At 40.5% G+C, this 18,273-nt stretch overlaps 2 protein-coding genes across 4 annotated transcripts; one reads left to right on the top strand and one right to left on the bottom strand.

Moving 5' to 3' along the window:
- The first annotated feature begins 76 nt into the window (after positions 1-76).
- On the top strand, positions 77-12,504 carry IFT52 (intraflagellar transport 52). Of its 3 annotated transcripts, XR_010391865.1 has the most exons (14): positions 77-470; positions 1,576-1,663; positions 1,925-2,054; positions 3,571-3,646; positions 3,734-3,805; positions 4,520-4,646; positions 6,637-6,723; positions 7,399-7,491; positions 8,185-8,339; positions 9,688-9,775; positions 10,599-10,707; positions 10,801-10,862; positions 11,441-11,586; positions 12,166-12,504. XR_010391865.1 is itself a non-coding variant. In XM_026093001.2 (13 exons), the coding sequence occupies exons 1-13, from the start codon at positions 352-354 to the stop codon at positions 12,211-12,213; spliced, it is 1,338 nt and encodes a 445-aa protein (XP_025948786.2). In that variant the 5' UTR covers positions 79-351; the 3' UTR covers positions 12,214-12,504. The 3 variants fall into 3 exon arrangements, 2 of the variants coding, with proteins under 2 accessions (XP_025948786.2, XP_025948787.2); XM_026093001.2 differs by lacking the exon at positions 10,801-10,862 and having other exon boundaries at positions 79-470; XM_026093002.2 differs by lacking the exon at positions 10,801-10,862 and having other exon boundaries at positions 80-470; positions 7,399-7,467.
- A 3,190-nt stretch (positions 12,505-15,694) lies between these two features.
- LOC135330164 (uncharacterized) lies at positions 15,695-16,459 on the bottom strand. Its single transcript, XM_064521807.1, has one exon. The coding sequence runs from the start codon at positions 16,457-16,459 to the stop codon at positions 15,695-15,697; it is 765 nt and encodes a 254-aa protein (XP_064377877.1).
- Positions 16,460-18,273: the final 1,814 nt, after the last annotated feature.

Here is an 18,273-nt window from a genome sequence, read left to right as displayed (position 1 = left end):
TTAGCGTCCCCCCCCCCCCCGGGAATGGAACGACCCGCTGCCTCCTGGCTTCGAGAAGGTTCTTTGGCGATGGCCACCACCGCGCCTGCGCGAAGTGAGGGCTGCGCAGGCGCGGCCGGCGCGTTGCTAGGCAGAGCGCGGGCCGCCGCCGGCGCGGGGTGGCGGTTGCGGAGGGCCGCCACTGGCGCAGCCGGTCGCCGCTGCCGTAGCGCGGGGTGACCTCGCTCGGCCCGCCGCGGGGAGGCGCCCGGGGAGCAGGGGCGGTGGCGAAGGGCACGTTGGCGACTGGGCTGGGAGATTCCCTTCAAAGAGCTAGCGGCGCTTGGGGGGGTCGTGGGTAGCCGCGGTGCCATGGAGAAGGGCCAGCGGAACGACATAGTGTTTAACGCGTCCAAGGGGGAGGCTTTCACTCTCAACAGCGGTTACAAATCCCTGCGCAAAAGGCTTCGTAGTAGCTGGAAGATACGAAGGTAAGCTGTGACTTTCTGATGAGCTCTTCGTAGCTTCTCTGGAGCCTTGGGGTGGGGGAGGCCGTGGGGCTGTGACGCAGCCTCGCCTACCCGGCGGGCCGCCGCTGGGTTCCCCGTCGCCTGGCGGGGTGGGAGAGTTTGCCCAGACTGCAGGAGGGTTAGGAGGGACATGCTGCAGTGGGACATAGCGTTAAGTGCTTGCTTTCATCCTTGTCCTTCTGATTTATCCCAGCATTTCCATGTCCAGCAGCAGTAGTTGTCTAAAGAGCATGGGTTTGCGGGTCTTTAGACGTGGGGTGGTCGGTGGGCTCCGTTACAGGCAGGACTGAAGGCACAGTTGGGTTTTTTGGAGCCAGTGGAGAAGGGCTGCGTGGATTCATCTCATCTCTAAGGGAGAAATCGGCTGCTCCTGTGCGAAGAGGCTAGGATGCTTCATCCAGGCCCGGGGTAGGAGTTAGGGCACTGCAGAGATATCCCAATATAAATTTGTGTGTGGTCTGCAGCACTTAAATCATTGACCTACCTGAATAATCTTTGGGAGTATTTATAGCAAGCTAAAGTCTTTAGTTGTGTTGACTGAGCTCTGCAATGTTAGCTAAAATTTTGCTCCAGGATGCTATGCATGGTCTTTGTTGGAAGCTTTCAAGTATTTTATCTGTGGAAGAGACAGAGAGCTCGAGTTATAAGGATCAAATTCCAAATACAAGTTTTTGAGTCTACGTTGCTTTGAAGTTTGTAATAAAAAGAAATCCAGCGTTTCTGTATTAAATTACTGTGTTGTCTCTCTGTCTGTTATAAGATACATCCAGAGGAAAAGGGAAAAAAAAGTAGGAGGAAGCTCATCTAGTGCAAAGTTTGATAGTATCTGTGACAGCTCATACCAGTTCTGAATTGTAACAATATCTTTTTTTAGCGTACTGTCCTATTTAATGGGTTGAAATATGTAAGGATTATTTTAGACTGAGTTGTCAACTTTAAATCGAGAGAAAGGGATGTGAAGTGACTGAAGTGATTTGCTTTGGGTTTATTTGCCAGTTCTTTACAAAAAGTTGTGGTTCAGGGCTATATTCAAGAATAACATGTCTCTTGATTAATCTATTCGTAGTTTAAGAGATGAGATCACGTCGGAGAAACTGGTTGGAGTAAAACTATGGATTACAGCAGGGCCAAGAGAAAAGTTCACTGCTGCTGAGGTAAGAAGTCAATAATCATTTGCAGTTTAGCTACGATTTTAGATTTGTTTAATGCAAAAGAGAAAAGAACAGTGCAGAAGACTGCAGTATTACTGCTTTATATACATTTACACAATTTGAGATTTGAATACCTTTCTTATAGGATCAAATTCATTGCAAGTAGTCAGAAACAGTTATCTTCCCTCATCTCACTGTAACTTCCTGCAGCATTGTTCTTTGCTCCTTTCTTACGTATTTTTCTGGATTTTTGTTACTTTATAGTTTTCTGTTCTGAAGAAATTCCTGGAGGAGGGTGGAGCTCTACTGGTGATGCTGACAGAAGGCGGTGAATCCAGATATGGCACAAATATTAACTACTTGTTAGAAGACTATGGGGTAGCGGTCAATAATGGTAATGGGACTCACTAATACCTTTTATTCCTTTGTTTCCAGCAAAATCTAAAGAACAAGTTGTAAGGTGTAAGCCGTGTAGGTACGTCTCATAAAGTACAGTTTGCTCTAAGATGTTTTCCTTAAAATCTACATGTACACAGCAGTGTAGTGCTGAAGTGCACCAAGGGCTTTTTGTGCCCACAGTAGTTTGGTAACATAGCCATCTCCATTCCTTTGCTGTAGTTGTCAGTTTTAATGGTATTTACTAACAAAAGTTGAATACTAGTGATGTTCCTTGGTAAATAGCCTTTCATTACGGACTTTTTTTTTTTAAGTGTGTTTTAATGGATTGAATCACTTTATGCTCACTCTGAATAAACAATGTCACCTTTCTTTAGCAGCCTGCTAAAATACCATTCATGAGAATTTGTGTTTCCAGAAAATAAGTGAACTGTGTGTTTCCGTATATAAAATATTTTTAGGCTCTTTAGTGGCAGTTGGACAGCTGGTCTTCTAGGTTGTGCTTTTTGCATCAGAACACTGATAGTTTTGGAAGGCATATAAAAAAGAATTTAAGCTTGTAAACATTGATAAATATTCACTCTTTTAATTTGACAATCTTTTTGCATCCGTAAAAGTTGTAGAAGATGTGGAGATGTGCTTATTGTGCATATTTTTATTTGAACTTGCAAATACTTTCCTGTTTTAAATCTGTAAGTCCAGAAGTGTCACGGATGAGTGAGGAGTGGTGCACTTCACTCGTAAGAGAGAAGCAGCAGTATGTTTTATTGAGGTGATGAGATAGTGATTTAACAGACTTTAATCGTAAATAAGACAATAATTTAACAAGGGTCAGTGGCAAGGTTCACTCAGTTATTTACTGCATGGAGGACAGAGTCAGATGAAAGTGTCAAGGAAACCCTCCCGTTGAGTCACGAGGTTCAGAACAAACCCCCTTGCTTTCCAAACTCCTTCTCAGAGGAGTCTGGGTGCGACTGGATCCAGTCTTAGTCCCAGACTTGGTCAGCAGTTTATGTCCAAAGGATTGTGTGTATGATCAATCAGAGATGTAACTTAGCAAAGTTTGCAAAGTTTCAGCATGCTGTTAGTCGCTTACTGAGGATCTGTTGTGGGTAAGGAATCTCTCGACCTTGAGGAGTAACCTTGAGAGGTGTCCCTGCTCAGGAGGAGGTTCTGTACTGCAGCTTGCTGCTGTGCAGGAGAGCTCAGTGGGGTCTGCACTGCCCCCTATTTATGTGGTAAGATGATTGACTCCTAGTCATATTTGCATACTAGACGGATTTTTGTTGGTGCATGCTCAATTAGCTCCTGCCTGTGTGCTGTTTATGGAGAGGTCAGGTGAGGGGGTGGAAGTAGCACGCAGTCACAAGAAGGAAATTTCTTTGGGAACCACATGCCAGTTTTGTGTTAGAAGCAAATGCCCAAGGTAGCCAAGAGCTGAATTCATTTTTAATTGTTATGTCTAGCATAATATATTATATAATGATGTAAATTTCTTCATTTTTCTCTTCAAGATGCTGTAGTACGAAATGTATATTACAAGTACTTCCACCCGAAAGAAGCACTAATTTCTGATGGAGTTTTGAATAGGTAAATATTTTGGGTATATAAATCTTTACTGTAAAGTCTTACACTCCCTTGTGTTTTCAGTAGGTTTTGCTTTTCCGTCTCTTGTAGAGGAATCAGTGAAGCTGCAAGAAAAACAGGGTTTGAGACAACATATGAAGATGGAGGTGCACATGCTGCACAGTAAGTGTTTTCCTCTGAAGCTGCTTCTGTGGAAAGGTGTAGCATAAATCTGAATTGCCAGGCATGTAACCTAGCAGGAGTATATTGTGCTTGTGTTGAGGTGTTCCGATATATTTTTAATGTCAGTCAGATTCTTGCTTCTCAAGGTTCTATCTGGAAAGAAGAATCTGCTCAGTAACTCTTAGCAACTAATCAAGGAGCAGGAGTGGTAGATTTTGAAGGGAATTACTGCTCTCCTGACCTGGTCTTTTTTGCCCCTTTTCAGTGAATTTGAATTTGATTAAACAAAATAAATAGGAATACCCTCTGGTGGGTTGTCTGGCTGCTGGCATGAAGAACTCTAGTTGTTTTCAAAGAGTTTTATTGCAGAGCAGGATAGACAAGTAAGATAGACTTTTATCATAAATTTTATATTACGTTATGTATTTACAGTTAAGTACTCCTGCACTTCTCTCAAATTCAGAAATACACAAATGGAAATGAAGAGCATTCTTTGTTACTTAAATAAGACAAATAAATCCTCAACCTGGAAAATGTCTGGAAAGAGCCTAAAATGTCTTTTTAATTGTCTGAATTTTATAAAGCATTCCTCTTAGCATTGCACCACCATTACATAATTACCATTTGCAGTTTAGGCAGATAGACTGAGGCTTACAGATATGACCGGCCTACCTGATATAGCAGGTACTTAGAGAGTTTTTGTGTTTCCTGCAGAACTCTTACTTTTGTGTATCCATTTGGTGCAACACTGAATGTAATGAAACCAGCAGTGGCTGTTTTGTCCACAGGATCTGTTTGCTTCCCACTCAACCGACCCATTCTTGCTTTTTATCAGCATGAGGTACGATTCTACATGAAATAAACCGTGTATTCTCTGCTTTACCTCCCATAAGAATTGTAAGTATATTGTCCGACAGAGCTTATAAACCACTTCTGTTTTTGATGCATCTGCAAACTCCATATGAGCACAGCAACTCTTGTCTGCTTTTATGGAAAACTTTGTTGCATGGGGTTCAAAGGAGAATGAATTTGATGATCAGTGAAGTTTATGTATTTCTTTATATACCAGAGGATTATTTTTAGTTCTTCTTCATAGCTTTGTTTTATTTTTTTCACTGTTTTAGTGACTGTTTAGTAAGTGGCTTTATTGTTAGCTTCATAAATAGGCCATATTGTATTAGGAAAGAGGTCCGTCTCCTTGGAACCGGTAGATTTTTGTGTGTTATCTTACCCGTTGGGACCTGTTTAGTTTATTTAAAAAAAAATCAGAAACCAAGTCGTAGCTGATAGGTACAAAGAGATAATATGGCTAATGAATGTAATATGTCAACATATTGTTTACTATGTAGGTGCATTTCTAATAGTACTGTGATTTTTGGTATCTTTGAGGGTTTTTTTTTTTTTCTGAAGATGTCTGACTTAATTTGCCCATGTTGTGGCTGAAATAAGCCTCATAAATCGAAGACAGTACAGCAGGGTAAGGTGAACTTGTAAGTACGCTTACTGCTCATATTTTAGTCTGCAGCTGTCAGAGTAAGATATAATTACTTCTCTCTCCCCCGTGCTGTATTTGCACATGGATCCAAACGTATGGATCCATGCCTAATCTTGTGCCCATGATAATCTTGAAGTTATTTGCATTAATGATGAAGATGCTTTTTGGCAACATGATCATCTACGTTATGTAAAGCCTGAGCTGTACTGGGACTATAGCCGTCACAGTTAGTATTGTGTTTCAATACAGTTCCTCTTTAAGTAGGGTCTTACATGTTTCCCCTAGCTGGTATGGAGAGGAGCGTTTTCTTTTGAGAACTATAACAACTAAGTTATACTATAGATGAAGCCCCAAAACCTTTTCTGTACCTCCATGAAGTCATTTGCATGGTTTGATTACCGAAATGTAATAGCTTTGTGTAGTGGAAACAATTTTACATCACACTGGCAGTTCTTCCTTTGATATGTTACAGGGGCATGCACGTCAAATAGATCTTTAAGCAGGCATCATTTTTCCTAACTCGCTGGAGGACGTTTTAGACACAAAGATAGAAGATGAATAAAAAGACTTGTGCCTATCTTGTGACTTATCTTTAGACTTGTTACAGCAGTCTTCCTGATAACATTATGCTATGAATTTTATGCTTGGTGCAGAAAGCATTGCTGTTTTTTGTTGTGTTGAAAACTTCCTATTTCTTATGCACGTCCTTGTGGAAAGGTTAAGGGGTAATCTGGATAGAAAAGAACTCTAAAGAAGGTTCATGCATGTGTCTTCATACATGTTTAATTTAGCTAAATTAAAATATAATGACCTGCATATTTTGCATTTAGTCTTACAAAGAATAAAATTATCAAACTCTTCTCTCATTAGCTGACATGAATGCATGCTATATTGGCATGCTTGCGCATCAGTCCTTCAGGAATACATTCTGAACCACTCAAGATAGGGCTGCAGGAATTTAACAATATGTTAATGTCACTTAATTCTTTTTTGCTTGATTGAAAAAAAAGCATTCTTTTTCTGCAAAAATCACTTAATGCAGCTATTCTTGATGATATTCTGTGTATTTTTTTGATTGCTAATCAATTATCTCTCTAATCTTATGAAATGTAGATCACTATTTTTAATAAATTTATAAGCCTTGTAGAAGTAAGCATATATATACTCTTACAATAATGCCGCATTCTTGTGAGCTTGCCGTCTTTGAAACTGCCTTTGGCACTGCTTTTTCCAAAGTTCCTATTTCTTTAAATCACTTTGTAATTAAACTGCATTAACAATTGCCTCTAAAGCTCTGATCTGGATGGATTTTTTGCTATGTTTTCTTTGTTGACAGGCTCAAGGTGGAAAGATGGCAGTGTTGGGATCTTGCCACATGTTTTCTGATCAATATTTGGATAAAGAAGAAAACAGTAAGATCATGGTAAGTTTTAAAAAAATGTTTCCTTAGTGGATCTTCACAGCATTTACACAGTAATTCAAGCCTCTTAGCTTCCTCTTAGAGCAAGACAGCCATGAAATAGATTCAGTATGGACATTCTAGCCTAATACTAACATACTGGGGAATTTGTCGAAACACAAGTAACAGGAGTATGTTCTAAAAAAATAGATTATGTTACGGGACTCTGAAAAGCTTTTCCTGTCTCTGTCCACCACTTCGTTGTTGTTGATATTTAAACATTTGGTAGCTTTTTGGTTTATTACTTATTCAGAGCTTCTTTAGAGCTTGATTATGGCTACATGATTAATAATAAGCTTTTGCATATATAGCTTCCACCATCTAGAGATGGTAATGGATTTTCCAAAGTGGAATATGTAATATTGTCATCGTGTGTAAGAAGGGGTGTTTTCTGCTGAGGTGTTTCTTGAAAGTATGCATCTAACACAAAGTGTGCTCATTGTTGTGAGTCATTGCTTCCATAAGTATATACAAACAAAGTTTGTATTTTCTCCCTACATGTTCTGTGATTTATTACACAGTTTTTTCCTTCTTTTTCAGCATGTTATTAGTTGGATTTATTATGAATGTTGAAGCAGTTTTAGCACTGTAATAAATTACTTGGACTCTCCTGAAATTAATTGTTTTGCCCTTCTCCAGGATGTGCTTTTCCAGTGGCTCACAACATCAGATATCCAGTTAAACCAGGTGGATATGGAGGACCCTGGGGTAAGAGAGAGCCATCACAATGAAGTAAATAACAGTTTGATCCAACAGGACCAGTTTTGCCAAACCATGTACTTAGCAGGAAATGACTAACAGCTAGATAAATGCTGCTGCTGTTGCAGACCTTTAGTTCATGGCAGGAGGTGAGGTAGACAGAGGAGCTAGGCATAAAAAAAATAATGGCGTAGCAGCTTTGTCAGAGTTGGATGGATGTTTACTGAAAAATTTAAGTCACAGAAGCGTGTTCCAAATTTGCCTGTGTTTACCAGATCATTTGTTGCTCCAGTTGGGTAGGTTTGTACTTCATGTCTGAGCCTTCAGACAGGAGGAGCGTATATGAGGTAAAGGCAGATTTTCTGTATTCGAGTAGGGATCACCTGTGTATCGTTTTCAGCTGATATATGTAAATGCTATTTCTTTATTCGGAAATAACATACATGACAACTGTATACTGCTTATGCATAAGAAGGAAGAGCTGCAGTCTTTCACAGCTGACTACAGTGAGCTCTCTTTATTTCATTTTAATAAAAAATTAATTGGCTTTACAGTTAAGAGAACAGAGATTGCACAGTTTAGAAAATCTAGTAAGCTACACTGCAAAGGGTCATAGCTGGTAGAGAGTGATACAGTTATTTATAGATGAGATTTTAAGTGAGGTAAAAACTAGAAAGAGACTGTAAATGAATTTTTTTCCGCTCATAGCAGTGTCTTTGCGTTCAGATTTCAGACTATACAATGATCCCGGATACAGGTGCGTTGTCTGAGCGATTGAGAGTCTGTCTACAAGAGGGAGAGGAAATCCCAAGAGACTTCACAAAGTTGTTTGATACGTCTCTCTATGAGCTAGATACAACTGCCCTCCCTTCGGTTATCAAGTCAGCAGCTGTGACTTTTTTTTTTCTTTTCTTTCTTTCCTTTTTTTTTTTTTTTTTTTGCTTTCTGTATTTGGCATTTTCTGTTTGTGTTTTAATGTGTGGGAGCTTACGAGCAGAAGGGACTGAGCTGTAAGCAGCATTATGAATACGGATACACCAGAGGTTTGATTTATATGGTGCCACAATGCTATTTCTGTTTTCTCTTGCCCCTTTTCTTAGCTGTAATTTCTGACATTCTCTTTGCCTTTTCTGACTGCTGCTAATTGAATGAATTGGTATTTCTTATAGAACTGTCCACAGTGATGCTGCTGAAATGATACTTGAGAGCTGTTTATTTTTCTGCTTATGCATACTATTTAGCATTTATTGATGCTGAATTTCATTCATCTTTGCATTTCTCAATAATTCTGTATCTTGAGATCCATCTGCTGCTAGGTTTTATCAGTTTTGTATCACTAACAGTTTTGTCACATCACAGCCCATTTGGATCATGCATCCATATCATGTATGAACATGTTGAATAGTAGCAGGCTTAACACAGATTGTATGAAACTCTACTCCACTGTGGACATGCTTTTTTCTTACTATGTATTTCTTGTATTTTCACTTGGTGTAAATTGATGAGGAGATCTCCCTTCCCATTCTGTAACAAATAATTTTCTTTAAATAGCTTTTGATTAGGGAATTTTTCAAAACTTTTTGGAAATCTACGAGTCTGCTTTTTTGAACTGGTCACCTCTCCCACATGCACAATCATCCCTTTAAAAGTCTCTTGAAGAATTTTGATGTGTGATTTCCTTCTTTTCCATCATCTGGTGTCTTCAGCGATCATTATTTTCTTCTTCTCTATCATAATTCTAACTAATTTGCTTTTGTAGAAGTTGGTTCTTACTGATCTGTAGTTCTCTGGAGTCCTTCTAGAAGTGGGCATTCCATTTGTTGCCTTCCAGAATTCCCCTGTTACCATCAGAATTCTTTTATTGGAAATGCTCTAGAGCTTTTCTGGGGAAATCACCTTGTTTATTGTTATTTCATATACTGGTTTGATTTGTCTCCGGTAAAGAAAGCCTTTGTATGTGGGAACTCCACTAAGCTTTTCTGTAGGGAACAGTGATATAAGTAATTGTTGCAACTTTTCCTTTTGTATCCTACCTTTGTGGTCTTCTGTGTTGTGTTGATCAGTCATTTGAGACTCATTTGTGATTTTTATTTTATGCTGCGCCTTTGCGCAGAATGTTGACCCTGGTGTCTTTGAAATATTCGTATCTGCAAACCTTTCTAATGCATGTGAGTTGAAACAGATACTGTATCGTTTCTCTCCTCACACTTTGATCTTTCTGTGCTGCAGAGCTTATGAGCAGCTGAATGTGAAGCGTGAACCTCTCCGGCTCATTCGGCCTCAGTTTGAGACTCCACTACCTCCCCTTCAGCCAGCTGTGAGTAATCTCTGTGCTGATACAGGATATGTTGAATGCTCCTCTCATCTATAAAACTTCTGTGCGTCATTTCCATAGTTCACAGAAGAAAAAAAAAATGCTGTGTTAATATTAATTACTTGATAGAGTTGAATACATTGCAAGGGCTGTCTTTTTAAAAGACGCACTTATTTACACTTGTAATTTTTATCAACAGAGCTTGAAAATGAAGTGTCTGGTGGCACAGCACAATCCAAATCTAGAGAGCTCAGAATGGTTTGCATATATAATGAAATGCTCTTTTAAGCACTTGTAAGCTCTGTCAGTTGCAGAGTCCAGCCTGTGGCTTAAGTGGTGGTTGCATGAAAAAGAAAATACATGTTTTCCCTGATAACTTTTGCCAGAATTAATATGAATACATTTCCAAGGTTAATTGGCCAGCCTCTTACCTGGACTCTTTCAATCCAAAATTGAATCACTTGAATCTCATGGAACAAAACTAAGAACAAACTATGCAAATGCAATATATCTCTTGTTGTGATACTAGCTGGCAATAAATTGGATTGCTCAAAGCAGACTGCCGCAAAAATCAGAAAAGCATCTGATTTTAACGCTTGATTTCATTGTAAGAATGTCTAGAATAAAAGTTTAAGGGCAGAAATTCTGGCATATATATGACTAAACTGTTTTGGAATATTTAGTTTTTTTTGTGAAATCTAAATAGAATTTTTAAAATGTGAAAAGTTTCTTAAAGTCTGATACAAGTCCAAAGCTGTCGTCTTAATTATCTACAAAGTATAAGAAAAATATTTGGCAATCAACCATGCTAATTCTTGTCTTCAAGGTTTTTCCACCTGCTTTCAGAGAATTACCTCCTCCCCCTCTGGAGCTGTTTGACTTAGATGAAATTTTTGCCTCTGAGAAAGCCCGTCTAGCAGAGATTACAAACAAATGTAAGCAGAGCAGGCTAATTGTTTACATGTTTATATATATAAAATCCAAGTTTTTGGAGGAAAACTGGTGATATATTCAGTTTTAAAACACAGGCCTCATTTATGAAAACCTATTGCTGTCATCCTGGACTAAGAATGCTCTGAGTCTTTGGAAGGTAGTATATGACTTCTTAGTTTTGCAATATCAAATAGCAGCAGTGCAGCTTTGTCTTCCTTTCCCTGTGTCTTCCGTCTTCCCCTTTCAAATAGGTGTTTGACCTTCAAGAGGTCTTGTTATGTTAGAGAGTTTTGGCTTCCCTTTCAATTGTTTTTGAGTATTGTTTTTGAAATACTAGTGCAAAATATAGCACCAACTGTTGTTAAGTGCCTGTGTGCTGCTGATGTTACTGATGAGGCTGCAGTTCATTTAATATAAACAGGCATTTTATTTTGCTTCCACCTTCCATTTCCTATATCATTCATAAATCATTTTTCACACTATTGCTGATTAATTTCACATCTTTTTCTGCTTTAAAGTAAAAATGGTAAGGTTTATTCTAAACACACCTTAAATCTAAACAAGATGAGAAAGTACTAGCTGCAGAAGTACATCATGACTAGTCCACTTACCTAAATTATAGGACCTAACTTCCCAAAATGCCGATGACAAATAGCAATGAGTAGTATATTTTTGCACAGGCAATGCAGCTATGTATAGTACTCATCTGTTTCCTTCCTTGGGGTGCTTGCTTAGGTACTGATGACAACTTGGAGTTTTATGTCCGAAAGTGTGGCGAAATCCTGGGAGTAACAAGCAAACTTCCAAAGGACAAGCAAGATGCCAAACATATCCTGGAGCACATCTTTTTCCAAGTGGTTGAGTTTAAGAAAGTGAATCAGGTATTTCTATTAACAGAACTGCAAGTGAATAGTCTGTAGTATCAGCACGGAAGCTGGTAGTCAGTATCTTTGTAGGAGCTATGCTTGTCACAGGCAAGAGGTACAGTGGTATGTTAAGATGTTTACTGTACAGTAAATTAGACCAGTGAAGTGTGATCCAGAATATTTATGACTGGTAATCTATATAGAATATGCAATGCTCAATTTATTAAGTCTTTCATTTATTTTAATTGGGGGATTAATACATGCAAGTGTAGTTCAGGTAATTTCAGCTTAATGTGGCTCATTGATTGTGCATACTTTGTAAAAGCAGCGTGCCCTCATGAATGTTCCTATTGCTTGCTAATACTAAATGTGAAATCAGCAGTGTTAATCACAAGGAGGATTGTGTTTTAAATAATTCTTCCTAGTAAATTTGATGCTTTTAAGCCTGTTTGGGATATTTCCCCCACAGATCGGTTGTTTCCACTAGCAAGTGTTCCACATTTCTCAGATAGTCTAGTTAAAGAGAAAATCTTAAATTTTTACCTTATTACTAATATTCTCTTGTTTTTTCTTCCTCCTATTCCCTCCACTAAGGAACATGGTACCGACACAAGTGAAACTGGATTCCAGAATGGTAACTGAGACCTGGCTTTCTCCAATCTGAGAGATGTTTCAGTAAAAACATACTTGTAATTTTTTTTAACCTCTGTATTCGTTATATTAATTGGAATTATCCTGGTGGTTCTTTGAATGTTTGGATCGTTTATGTGTAGTGATTCAGATAATTTAAGCCTTTTGAGGAAGTGCCTTGTATTTTGCGACCATTTTCCAAATAATTCTCTATTTTTTCCTGCTACTTTATTGTAACTGTGATTTTTAAAAAAAAAAATATGAAAAAAGTCTTATGTTAATAAAATGTGGTTTTGGTCCTTCTTTCTGGCTCTAGTATTTATGTTCTTGTAGTAAGGCTTACTGTGGATTCTTTCAGTGTACACGTAGTCCTTAATGGCACTGCAGGAAAGATCAGCATTTTGGTTCGTGAACTGTGGAAGATGTTGCCATTAATACAGGAGTTGCTGAGGTATGCTAATCTGTCACTCTGAGGCAATCTCCTTTTGGCTCTCTGCCTGACTGAACCAAAGAGAGGCAGGTTTCTTACTGTAGAAGGAAAATACCTCTTCCAGTGAAGGGGAAGAACTGAAAATAAGCAATGGTGACATTCTGTTGCAGAGCTCACTGCCTTTTATAAGGTTGGAAAGGTATTTTGAGAAGAAGGGACAGCATTTGAACGAAAGGGACTTCTAAGATTTAATGGGTTACTATTAAGAAGACGTGATACTGTGCAGCAACTTAGGGAATAGCCTAGATATAGAATACCTGTAAGTAAAAAATATTCCAGAGATAGTGAAGTAGGCACAAGAATGGGAATTAAAGTGGAATTCATTGGCTATGAAATACTGAAGCACAGTGCGCAGCAGAAATGGAGCCAAGAGTATTAGCAATGAAAGGAAAAGATTTGTCAGTAGTATTAGCACTGTCTTTGTTGCAAGGACATTCTTCTTACGTAAACGTCATGAAATTGCACTCTGACATCTCCAAATTGTGTATTTAATCTGGGACCCAAACCATGAAACTGAAATTCTTTTGTTTTTTCTTTTTCCCCCCCATCCTCAAGCCCGCTATGTGGCCTTCACGATCTGTGATTTATCTTGCTGTGTCATGTTTTTTAACTTCAAGGCTGCTTTTTCCAAAACATCTTTGCATCTTCATCCCCTCAAAAAATCCGTTCATTTTACATTCCCTCATGCTTTGGGTTATGAACATTGCACAGATTTTCTGCAAAGCAGGTGTAAGTTACTAACCAGTTGAGACATGCTAGTATGTTAGCAGAAGTCGTTTTATCTCTGCTCGCACTGTAGCTTTTTTTTAATGTAGGTAGATGTGATATATGGCTTATTTTACACATATGTAGGCAATTCAGTGAAGAATTCACAATATCCCAGGCTGCCCTTGTGGCTGCGCTGGCAATAGCTGAAATCTGCAACTGAAGTCTTGGTTATAGCAGCGTGTTTGAAGTTCTGTGTTTCTGTCGCTTTTCTTTAATGACCTGGTTTTATGTTTTTACACAGAGCAGGGCATGGTATGTTCCAGCTAGAGATTTGCACAATAAGCTTAATCTTTCCTCTGCAGTATCAACACCAATCAGTCAACTGGCACAGACTGCAGTTGAACCAAACAGCTGCATTATCCTCTTGCTGGTTTGTACTGCTCTGTGGTGTTTATACTTCAAACTGTAAATAAGTTCTCTTCCTTGGCCATTTTCATGATTGTCACCTGTTCCTGATGTTGTAATATGTTTTAGAAAGACTCATCTGAGCAGCCAGAGAATACAAGCAGCTCTGTGTTTAGTATTTGGTGTCTATAGTGCCACTCTTAACAGCTGAAGTAGAATAGATGTTATTTTGCCCAGAACGTCTAGCATAAAATCTATGTGGAAGCAATGTTTCTCTCCTTCAGCGTTGTTCTCTTGGCCCTCTGGAAGTATTTAAACTGTTATTCTGTAAACAGAAGTGCTTGCTTTGGTCACAGAAGTATGGTACATACTAGGTTTATTGCTGAGTGACAGAATCTTGAAGGGAGTGCAAGGGGGTGAAGGTTTTCAATGAAGTGAGGCAAAGACCCCACGATGTTACACGCAGCTCATCAGGGAGTTTATATAGTAATGATCTTACTGCTGCAATTCATAAATATTGGCTATAAGCAGATATTGCTGCTTTCCCCTTTTTCTGTGCATCTCCTTATGCAAAATTTATCACTTCTCATGCCTTAGTCTATCCCTAAAGGAAGATTGAGGAACACGTATTATTTCTTCAGTAAGTACTAAAGGCCTGGGGAGGCTGTTTTAACACCAGTGATTCTCCAAGTCTTCCTGTCTGCTGTAAACAGCATTGAATAAGAAGGGGAGGTACAGCAAGTAGATGTGTAAGGTAGGAAATGCTAACAAGATGCCAGCAAAAAAATCCTTAAACAGGGACTGAGGGCTCTCCCCTGAGGCCTGGAGGTTGCGGAAAGAGGTAAGCTGTCCTTGCAACTGTGTCAGTAAATGCTTGTGTTGAAGAATTCCTCCAGGTGAGCACAGGATTAAAGTCCTGCACAAAATGCAATGCTGCTGTAGCACTAGGCTGGCTCGCAGGGCTGCGGGTGCCCCAGGAGCCGCTTTCCCCCAGCTCCCTCTTGCTGCCCAGGCCATTCATCTTCTGGGGTGCTAGAAGAGGGATCCCCTGCACTGGCTGCCTGTCCCCCTGCCCTTTCCTCCCGCAGCAGGACCCGGCCAGCTCAGCCCATCGCCTCTCAGCCTTGGGCAGTGACAAGCAGCCACTGCCACAGCTTGGTGCTGCCTGTGCGGGTGCTCAGGCTGCCCCCATCCAGCTCCCCACCCCACAGCAGCGCCAGGCACGCTCACCCTTGTCCTCAGCTGACCTCAGTCACAAGTCCTCTGAAAGACAGTAGCAGTCCCCCCCATTTTTTTCCTCCTCCAAGAAAAAAAGTAAAACTTGCTGAGCAAGTAATCTGAAATGTATTTACAGAAATTCAGCTGGAGGAAGCACTGGCAGTCAGAGCTTGCCAGGTGATGAGCATCAGAGACCACACACAGAATGAAGTTGAAATCTTTATTGCATTAATACAAAAGACACTGATAGGGGAGGGGAAGAGAACTACTCTGGGAAACCACTAGAGCTGCATGTCACTGAGCAGTGCCAATTAGTTGGCATTAGCTTATGGCAGCTTTCTGGGGACTACAGCTAACAAGCAGTCTGCACTTTCTCCATCCAGTGGTGCCCCAAGCAGTTTTCCACTTAAGTCATCTCTAGTTGGAAGATTAAAAATTGCACCTACATCAACAGGTAGTTTCATCAGCAAGCAAGCCCTTGGCTCAGTTCAGGGTAGGAGGCCACTCAGCTGTGTGATCTTCTGTGCTGCAGCATGCATCCATTGTTTTGTGTAGAGTATTATGATCTGCATCACAGAAGTTACCTGAAGCTGTCCGATGAGGCACATAGCAGCTGAACACACACAAATTTAAGATAGGGATTCACTTAGATTTGGAGCTAGGACAGCAGCATCACAGGACTTGATGCAGAAACCCAGATACAGGCTCAGGATCACTTGGCTGATTCTCACAGGTGGAAGACCTATGGATCAGAGCAGGGCACCTCTTGAAGGCACCAGGCCAAGCCAGAGGAATTACTACAGAGGAGGTGTCCAGTGATGGGGTATCCGGTTTTGAACATCCCAGCAACCTCAGCTCTTCAGCACTTACGTCAAGGGACAGATTGGTGTCCAGGGGGACTTTTATTTCAGAAATCTCCCATCTGGGTGCTGGTGGCTTCCCAACAGTTGAGATGTCAGTTACAAGCTCAGTACTCTTGGAAAGCAGATTCTCCAGTGGTTTGGAGTGCTTTTCTGTCTTGCATGGTGTTGATGTGTTCTGCAAGACCACATCCATCATGGAGTGGCACCCCAGTCCTCTGTTGGGGTGCTCAGAAGTCAAGCCAGACAAATCAAAAACAGTTTGACCATGAGGGGTCTTGCAGAAAGAGAAAAGACTGCTATCAGAGACTCCCTGGGTCTGACCGTGCAGGTCAGTCTTCAGACAGCTATTCAGAGACTCTGACTGCTTGACCACATACAGAGAGCTACCTTTTGCTGTGTTGTCCAAGTCTATGAAGAGCTCCCAGGTATTGAGTTTTGAGGCACTGCTAGAATCCATGTAATAACTGTGGACAGGAGAAGAATGGCTATGGCTGGAGGCTCCTGCAACAAAGCCATTTTCCAGGATTTCCTTTAGAGTCAGGATACTGGTACTGTTCTTCTTGGTGGACAACATGATGCAGTATCCCAGCAGTGTCAGGCTTGTGAAGATGAAGATGTCCCTGGTAGAATAAATGTGGTAATAAATAAATAAAAATCCTGTTTCTTAGTGTCCCTTAGGAGGGTGAGGAGACATGCAAGATCTAAGGAAAGCTAGGCATCCAAATTGTAATTTTCTTCTAGTGCAACAGAACTGCCTGTTTATAGGCAGTCAGACCATGGCCTATTTACTGCTCAGAGGAGGTCATTACTGTCAGTGATCTAAGAAGTGCTCCCCCAGGCACTGCAGCACCCTTGCCAAGTTGGGGCAGAAGGGAGCATCCCCACAGCTGCACCTATTCAGCTTTTGGCCAGAGTCCTTGGATGTACTGTTAGGCAGGGCTGTTTCCCATCTACGGGAGGCCTGAAGGAACAGTCCTCCATTCGGTTAGATCAGCTTTCACAGCTGAGCTTCAGCCACTGAATGGCATCCCTTGATGTCCTCGGCCTGCATACCATTACTCTCAGTTTTGTCCTCTTGGATGTAAAGAATCTCAGTAAACCTCTCCATCTGCTAGCAGTACTAAGCTGGAGCAGGACAGGCCTTTTCCTGGCGATACCAGATATTCTGTCCTCATTCCTCAAACCAGGACAGTGTTAACCTCAGTTAGAGTTGCTTCCCTTTGCAAGGGAGGCCCTAATACTGGACCCTGGTTAGGATAAGTGAGAGTCTGAGAATAAGGACTAGCTCCCACATTACATGTAGTCCTGCACATGGTAAAGCCCCTGCCTGCAGATTTGTGGGACCCTGTGATCTACATGTGTGGCACCTAGGGAAGTCCTACTGGACACGTCCTCCTGGCTGCTCTTGTCTTGCTCCGACACTGCACACCAGTACAGCTTGCTCAGCCAGTAACAGTTTCCTTCACGTTCCCCCTCCTCTTGCCAGGAAAGTTCTCTCTCCTTGCTCAATAAACAGCTGCTTGGTAACCATATGGAGAAGAAATGTGGGAGGACAAGGTGGGGAAGGCAGCCAATATCATGAAAAAAGCCACTTTATTTACTATAAAGGGGGACTGCACAATGATGGGTCGTTGTGGAGGAGAAATGTTCCTTAAGAGACTAAAATACTTCTTCCTCAAAGACACTTTAAATAAATTAGTACATGAAAAATAACAAGGAAATAAAAAGCACTTACCTCTAAGAGAAGAGGAAAAAAACCCCACCTCACTACTTACCTTCAGCTTCTATAGAGACCCCTTTCAAGATCCTGATCCTTTTTTACTACTGTTGCTGGTAGTATTTTTATAGTTTTGGTAATTAATTAACAAGCTAATTTCCTAATTAAGCTAGTTTGGATGAGGGAGGATTTTTAGCTTGATGGTAGTAATTAGGGGACACTACTAACCATGCTGAAAGTAAATCCTGAGGCCTGCAAGGACTTGCTTGCGTTTACAACTTTGAAGCGCGTCAGCAAGCAGCTTAGGAGCACAAACGAGGTGTTTGCAATTAAGTTTGGGTGGGTTTGGGACCCATGTTTTTTGACTGTAGGTGAAGGACACATGCACCATTCCTGCTTTGTGGGCCCTAGATGGAAAGCTCAGCTTAGTCTGAAATACTGACCAGGGAACACTTGTATGCACAGACCAAACACTAGGAATTAAAATTATTTTATTAATTTATTATTTATTATTATATCCAATTTATTAATATTATTAAAATTATTTAATAATAAAAATTATTAAAATAGGGGCACTAGCAGGTATGTGGAGATGTGCACGTGTAGCATGCAATGCAAAACCAGCAACCATCCAAAATACATGTGTGCAAATTCCTGTCACGTTCAAGAAC

The sequence above is a fragment of the Dromaius novaehollandiae genome, chromosome 16 (genome assembly GCF_036370855.1).
Source record: "Dromaius novaehollandiae isolate bDroNov1 chromosome 16, bDroNov1.hap1, whole genome shotgun sequence".
Taxonomy (NCBI): Eukaryota; Metazoa; Chordata; class Aves; order Casuariiformes; family Dromaiidae; genus Dromaius; species Dromaius novaehollandiae.
This window is presented reverse-complemented; position numbering and strand designations above follow the sequence as displayed.

Excerpts from the sequence above, each read along its gene's own strand:
- LOC135330164 (XM_064521807.1), bottom strand. The coding sequence starts at position 16,459 with ATGTTGTCCACCAAGAAGAACAGTACCAGTATCCTGACTCTAAAGGAA.
- IFT52 (XM_026093001.2), top strand. The coding sequence starts at position 352 with ATGGAGAAGGGCCAGCGGAACGACATAGTGTTTAACGCGTCCAAGGGG. Across the intron at positions 6,724-7,398 it reads AAGAAAACAGTAAGATCATG|GATGTGCTTTTCCAGTGGCT; the intron begins GTAAGTTTTAAA and ends GCCCTTCTCCAG. Across the intron at positions 10,708-11,440 it reads AGCAGAGATTACAAACAAAT|GTACTGATGACAACTTGGAG; the intron begins GTAAGCAGAGCA and ends GTGCTTGCTTAG.